Source organism: Atta colombica, unplaced genomic scaffold, assembly GCF_001594045.1.
Source record: "Atta colombica isolate Treedump-2 unplaced genomic scaffold, Acol1.0 scaffold137, whole genome shotgun sequence".
Lineage (NCBI taxonomy): Eukaryota > Metazoa > Arthropoda > Insecta > Hymenoptera > Formicidae > Atta > Atta colombica.
In genome coordinates, this window is record NW_017259225.1 from 98,991 (window position 1) to 105,866 (window position 6,876).

At 34.4% G+C, this 6,876-nt stretch overlaps 2 protein-coding genes across 3 annotated transcripts in view; one reads left to right on the forward strand and one right to left on the reverse strand.

The window, feature by feature from the left end:
- Window positions 1-1,092: 1,092 nt before the first annotated feature.
- On the reverse strand, window positions 1,093-3,656 carry LOC108684672 (SOSS complex subunit B homolog). 2 transcript variants are annotated; one of them, XM_018189117.1, is made up of 2 exons: window positions 2,705-3,656; window positions 1,093-1,678 (listed from the first exon to the last, which is right to left on the reverse strand). In XM_018189117.1, the coding sequence occupies exons 1-2, from the start codon at window positions 3,215-3,217 to the stop codon at window positions 1,403-1,405; spliced, it is 789 nt and encodes a 262-aa protein (XP_018044606.1). In that variant the 5' UTR covers window positions 3,218-3,656; the 3' UTR covers window positions 1,093-1,402. The 2 variants fall into 2 exon arrangements, with proteins under 2 accessions (XP_018044606.1, XP_018044605.1); XM_018189116.1 differs by having other exon boundaries at window positions 2,628-3,656.
- A 131-nt stretch (window positions 3,657-3,787) lies between these two features.
- Window positions 3,788-6,876, forward strand: part of LOC108684670 (ATP-dependent RNA helicase DDX42) — a 4,866-nt gene continuing 1,777 nt past the window's right edge. Inside the window, exons 1-5 of the mRNA XM_018189113.1 lie at window positions 3,788-3,907; window positions 4,882-5,104; window positions 5,360-5,629; window positions 5,723-6,263; window positions 6,346-6,574. Coding sequence (XP_018044602.1) covers window positions 4,890-5,104; window positions 5,360-5,629; window positions 5,723-6,263; window positions 6,346-6,574 — 1,255 coding nt within the window. The 5' untranslated portion in view covers window positions 3,788-3,907; window positions 4,882-4,889. The remainder of the gene's footprint in view (window positions 3,908-4,881; window positions 5,105-5,359; window positions 5,630-5,722; window positions 6,264-6,345; window positions 6,575-6,876) is intronic.

The following is a 6,876-nucleotide window of genomic DNA, read 5'->3' on the forward strand; positions in this document are numbered from 1 at the left end:
AAAAAAATGTTAATTTTTCTTAAATAGTATTTAGTGTAACAGCATTTCTTATAAGATTTTTTTCCTCTGATAGAGATAATCGCTTTGAATCTGCATGTATGACTAGAATATGTTGATTACTGAATAAATTTTAGGATTAATTTTTTTTAATTTTAGGATTAGAATAAATTTTTCATTATATAATCATTGCCTCTCTCTCTTTTTCTCTTTCCCCCTCTTTTCCTCCTTCGAATTTCAATTCGCTCATTATTAATACAAAGTAATTATGTACTAATGAAACAATTTTTATTATCACTAACTTATATTTTATCTTTGATGCAGAATGTTATATTAAAATAATTTTGCACGCATTTAATATATATTTTATTTTTTTTAGATTTTATTTGTTTAAAATACAGTTTAGAGTACTGCTTTTGTTGTATGTAATTAAGCGTCACCCTACATATCCAAAGATTTAACGAGCGCGAAAAGATTTTTTCTCGTCTAGTACTTATATTGAAAAAATTTCTCAGAAGTGAGACACTACTAATTATAAAAATAATCTACAGTTTTCAAACTATCGACGAGTAGTGATGATGTTAATAAACATACTGTTCGAATTATTTCAAAAATATTATATAATTCTGCGAATATGGAAGAAATAATTAAAAGTTATAACAATCTTAACAAATATTAAAATCTTGAAGAATTTTGTCTTAATACATTTCATAACATTTTTCTTAAATGTTTTAAAAATAAGCAATAATATTTAAAATTCTGAATATAACATTTTGAATTAATTCTAATAAAACACTGATTATATAATTTTTTATAACTTAATCTAAAAAATAATATATATTCTATATGAAATGATATAAAGTACTTTTGTTTCATGAGAGGTTTTAATTGTTCGTGGCTTTCAAAGTTTTCAAAAATTTCAAGACTTTTGCATTGTTAAGATTATCATTTTTTGAATAAAGACAAGTTTTTTTTTAATTCTTGAAGGATCTGAGATTTCAAATGATGCCAAAATGATAAGAAACGTTACAATAACGTTACAGAATCGCTCAAAAAAATCAAGTATACATCATTACTAAAGCAAGTAGACTCTCACAATGTTCACTCTTAGATGAAATAGATGATAGTCAATCTCTACTTCCAACACATAAGTAACTTTCTGGCTTATAAAACCTGCATCAAAAACTAAAATTAAAAAAAACAGGAAAAAATTATATATTACACAAGGCTGTGCTCCAAATTTATTGCCAGCGTTCAAAATGCTACAGTTACGTGCACTAGAGATTTTCAATATAGGCAATCAATTTTGAAACATAGCCACAGTCACACAGATCTGTCGCGCATCACGTTTATTCGTTCATTCACTCATTTACACACATATGATCAGCCGCTTCCTTCTCGTGTGTTATCTCCGGTCGCTACGACCGCCGTTCCTGTAGCCGCCGCGTCCGCGCGAGTTGCTCTTTGTCGTCGGCGCCGACTTCGTCGTCGAGTCCGACGAGGAGTATCGCACCGAGGTACCGGATAGTCCTGAACCGCTGCCACTGCCACCGCTGCCTCCACCGCTGCTGGTGGTGTTGCCACCGTTGCCGCTGCCTCCACTGCCGCCGTTTCCGCTCTTTGCGGTCGTCGAACTTGCCGCGGATCCGCTACCAGGAGTTGTTGTGTTACTTTGACTTGCCTATCACAAATTGCACATATTTTATTTCATTCATACACTGGGTGCTTGGTGTTATTGAGATGGCGAGATACTCAAGTTACATTAATCTTTTCCTATGTTCTATAAAGACTCGATATAATTACATTTAAATTACCTAATTTACATAACATATATTTTTTTTCATATGACATATATTTTTATATATTTTTTTTATTAATTAGTGTGTTAGTCTTTTAGTAAATAAGAAAAATAGTTAAAAGAAATATAATTTGTAAAATAAATGTTTTAAACTAAATAAAATAAATAACTAAAAGTTTAAATAACTAAAAAAATTTTAATTATTTAGTAAAATTATAATAAGGATTCGTTATTCTCATATCAAATTAGCTCAAGATATGTCAGCACTTTCATATAGTAATTTACAATTGGCAAAGACGAGGGATACAGAGCGATCCCTCTGAATATTGAATTTAAGAACACAGTCTCGCATGTTTTATCATATTTTTAACAGACAAATGTATCTGGAGAATAATAGTTCATGTTTTTAATTTACATATTAAAGTTATTTATCTACAATAGACAACGACATTAAGTCCAAAGTTTAAAATGTCTTAAAATGATTAAACAAAAGCGCTAAAAATAAGCGATCCCTATTCATGGCATTATCCTTTAATTTGTGTTTTAGATTTTACACTTGTTGCTATTTAAATACATATCTAAATAGCTTTGATATACATAAAATAGGAACGTTAAATGTTAATGCTCAGCATTGCTTGTTAAAAAAAAAATAGCTACAAAACCGCTGCACAAAATAGCGTTCTTCATTCAATATTGGAGGGATCGCTCTACTCATCTTTCTCGTCACTGTAAAAATTATAAAATTATTATATAAAAACACTGACGTATCCCGAGTGTAATTTGATACAAGAACAATGAGAAGAACTCAACCGAAGGCGAAATAAATAATTACAAAAATTCGTGCCGCGCAGTGCCGCGCTGACTCGCCGACGGAATCGTCACGGGTGATGTTCTTAATGAGTTATGTACCAAAGGCTGCCGTCCTGATTGACCCGAGATACTGTTGGCATTGCCGTTGTTGGTGATGCTGTTGTTGATGTTGCTGCTGGGCGGGCCGGAGCCACTTTGATCCCGATTAACAAGCTGCTGCACCAGCATCGGATTCGGCTCGCTCATGTTCACCTGCTCGTTGATTACCATACAAAATTCGCCAATCTTCTGAATGTCACCGTTCTTTCCCGAATAAAGGGTCAGACATTGTCGCCAAACGGACGCATAACCCTTGGTAAGCCGTACTATATCACCCGGCATCAGGAGTTGTCCAGGTTCGTCCCAGATGGAGACGTTCATGCAAGCGGTGCTATCGGCCACTTTGAACGTTCGAACTTCGCGGTTCTCTTTGGTTATGGTAGGATGGCTAACCTCCAAAACGATAAACACTACGTTGATGTTCTTCTGCCCCGCGCGGATGTCCTTTATCTGCACGTATTCCATCGTAACCCTCCACAAAATCGCGCACAGAACAAATATATATACATACATACACACACACGCACACTCACACACATACACACACCCCACACACACTCACACGCACACACGCGCGTATAGGGCGGATCGAAAATAACAGAATGTCCTTACGGGAGGTACACCGTTCGAGTCCTGCGACGTGATTTGACGTGCTTTCTTGCAACACGAAATAGCACCGACAATGACTGGACGACACTGTGTCGTAGAGTAGGTCGAACCGCCCTCCACCGCCCCTCTCCCATCCGTAAAATGAGACCTTCAAAGATTTTTCTCTCTCGCTTTTTTAACCGTACCGCTCGTGCTATCCAGAAAGATTTTTCTTGGCTCGAATCTACGCGCTTGAGATAATCGAATTATTCGATTCGAATTCGACGAAAGCATCAGACAAAGTGAAAGAGAGCCAGAGCGCCGTCATCGAGAACGACGCGAGCCGCGCGTTGCCATGTTGCGCGCGTCACCTAGAACGCCATCGTGTGACGCAACTACGAAACTACCATTTCGCTGATGACAGCGACAATCGTCGATAGTAACATCATCTATGAAACGAAAGAGAAGTTCCATGCTTCAGTTGGTGGCCCTGGATGGAATGTAACGACGCCGCGTAGTTCGTGGCTTTTTTTGCATGACAGAAATCTTATCGTTCGGCTGGTTTGGCAGTGAAATAAGATTTGCGAATGGATTCGTGAATTCGTTGTACGACAGGTAGTTATCGTATAGTTAAGATTCCTACAATTACGTCGCAAATAATGTGAAAAGAAGCCAATCAAAATGAATTCCGCGATGATAACGATGTTGACTCTGTAATCCCTAACCTTTGATCCTCGAATTAATTACTCATGAGATTTTAATCTCATTTGTTATTGTATTTATTTCATGTATTAATCGTTTGAATATTTTAGATGAAATGCAAAATGAATATTATCGCTTAGAATTTGTTTTCTGTAAGAATAATTATAATTTTGTGTTTTATCGCACGACTGAGATTATCCGTATACGGTTATTTATGAGTATTTCCAACAAGAGACGCAGATTATTATTTATCTTCTCTAATTGGATGGTGTCTTTACTCTGAGTTTGATATAGTCAACCACTTCTTTGCCTCTACTTTTTACTATATAGCTATATAAAAGAATAAATGGAATACTAATACATGAATTAAACTGAACCAGAAACTTTAAAAAATGAAAGATAATGCGATATTATTATATCGAACTAAAGGAAAAACACATTTATCCTGACCGAATCATTATAAGATGTAAGAGACAGATGACAGTGTAATATAAACTGTTTTTCTTTTAGGAGATATAGTTGGCACTAATCATTCTTTCTTTATTATTTATTGTCAAGAAGTATAGAATAATGTTTGTGTTGATTGTGTTGAATTATAAGTTTGTTTTATATAGCTAAACTGGTATATACTTTTGGAATTTAAACTGAAAAACTTAGATGTTTTTCGAGATTTGACAAAAGCAGGAAAGAAAATTTTAGTATAGAATAAAAAATATACTTTATTATATTCTTGTTGTTTGTTAATAATAATTGAAGATAAATGATTCACTGTATTACATTGTGTTATCACTGTTTCTGACTGGAAAGCACTCTTAATTAGATAACTCAATTACAATAACAAGAGATAAAGTTTTAATTAGCTTCAATTATCATTAATTTTGTTAAAGTCAACACAATGAGTTATCATCGAGGAAGTGGTAACAAGCCGAAAGGCTTCGGCTTCAGTGGCTTCCAAATGTCTGGAACAAAAAGAAGTGGCACAAACATACCTCCACCTCCACCAAATTCTACTCTGAGTAAACAAGGCTATCACACGATGAATGCCATTACGGAAAATGCCTTGTCTGCATGTTGGGGCATGCCTAAGAAGCGCAGCAAGACCGAGGAAGAGTTAGTATTATAATTTCATATACAAACGATGCATTTGCAAAAAAGCAGCTACAATTATAAGACTTTTATATAAGCAGTTCTTACCCTTATTAGTTTTATATTAGATCTAAATATATAAACCAATCATATTTAAAACAATTTTACAACAGTTGTGCAAAGCTGCTTTTTCTGCTAAACAATATTTTTCTTTTGAATACAATCAATGTTATAAAAAGATCATATATATTAAGCATTATGATTCCTATTTAAATTCAGATACTTTGAAGACGATGACGAACCTCCAACTTCATCGTTGGAATATATACCCGCGCCTGGTTCTCCCACATATGACTTGATGAAGAAATCAGCAACGAAGGATAACAGTGATAGTGAGGAGGATACTTTGGATGCTTTCATGGCAGGTATTGATGCAGAAGTGAAGCGAAACAATTACGCGGCTCAGCGTGGTGATAATCGTAAAGAAGATAAATCTAAAGGATTTCGGGCAGATATTGATGGAGAAGACGATGAGGAAAGTTACTACAGGTATAAGTTTATTAGATATTATTAATCACACATACTTAATATAAAATTTTGATAAAATATAATACAATCCCCATCTTTGTTTTTCTCCTTAAGGTATATGGAAGAAAATCCAACTGCTGGTTTGCAACAAGAAGAATCCGATCAAGAGATTGAATACGATGAAGACGGAAATCCTATTGCGCCACCGAAGAAGAAGGAGATCGATCCATTACCTGCAATTGATCATAGTGAAATAGAATATGAATCATTCGAGAAGAACTTTTACAACGTGCACGAAGAAATTGCAAGTTTAAGCAAACAGCAGATCGATGATTTAAAAAAGACTCTGGGTATAAAAGTATCCGGACCATCTCCGCCAAATCCGGTAACGAGTTTCGCTCATTTCGGCTTTGACGATGCTTTGATTAAAGCTATCCGTAAAAACGAGTATACACAGCCTACGCCTATTCAGGCACAGGCGATTCCTGCAGCCTTAAGTGGGCGGGATATAATAGGTATAGCAAAAACTGGTAGCGGTAAAACAGCAGCATTTATTTGGCCGATGTTAGTGCACATTATGGATCAACGTGAATTGAAAGCTGGAGATGGCCCGATTGGTTTGATTTTGGCGCCAACGAGAGAATTGTCTCAACAGGTATCACAATCTCTTATATTTTCTCTTATATAATAGAATGTTCAAAAAGTTTACCATGAATGTTTTTTTTATTTGTTTATAGATTTATCAAGAAGCAAAGAAATTTGGAAAGGTTTACAATATTCAAGTATGTTGTTGTTATGGAGGTGGCAGCAAGTGGGAACAGAGCAAAGCATTAGAAAGCGGTGCAGAGATTGTAGTCGCTACTCCTGGTAGAATGATCGATCTAGTTAAAATGAAAGCAACGAATTTAACTAGAGTTACATTTCTAGTTCTGGATGAAGCTGATAGAATGTTCGACATGGGGTTTGGTGAGTAAATGCATATTATAATATACACTGATAGAGAACGCGGAGAGAGTATCAAATTCAATATTAAACAAAAATAATTTTGAAAATATAAATTTTGAAAATAACTATTTATAGAGATAATTTTATTATAAAATTTATTCTGTATAGAACATTTTTTATATCTTAAATAGTTTTTGAGATTATTGAAAGAAAGAGATTAATAAGAAACCGTTTTACTTATATTCACTTCTTAAAATTTGTTTTACACCAAATGATATTTTCTCAATTTGTTTATTGTTTCATCTATATATATATATATATAT

Excerpts from the sequence above, each read along its gene's own strand:
- LOC108684672 (XM_018189116.1), bottom strand. The coding sequence starts at position 3,217 with ATGTATGTATATATATTTGTTCTGTGCGCGATTTTGTGGAGGGTTACG. Across the intron at positions 1,679-2,627 it reads ACTGCGCGGCACGAATTTTT|GCAAGTCAAAGTAACACAAC; the intron begins GTAATTATTTAT and ends AATTTGTGATAG.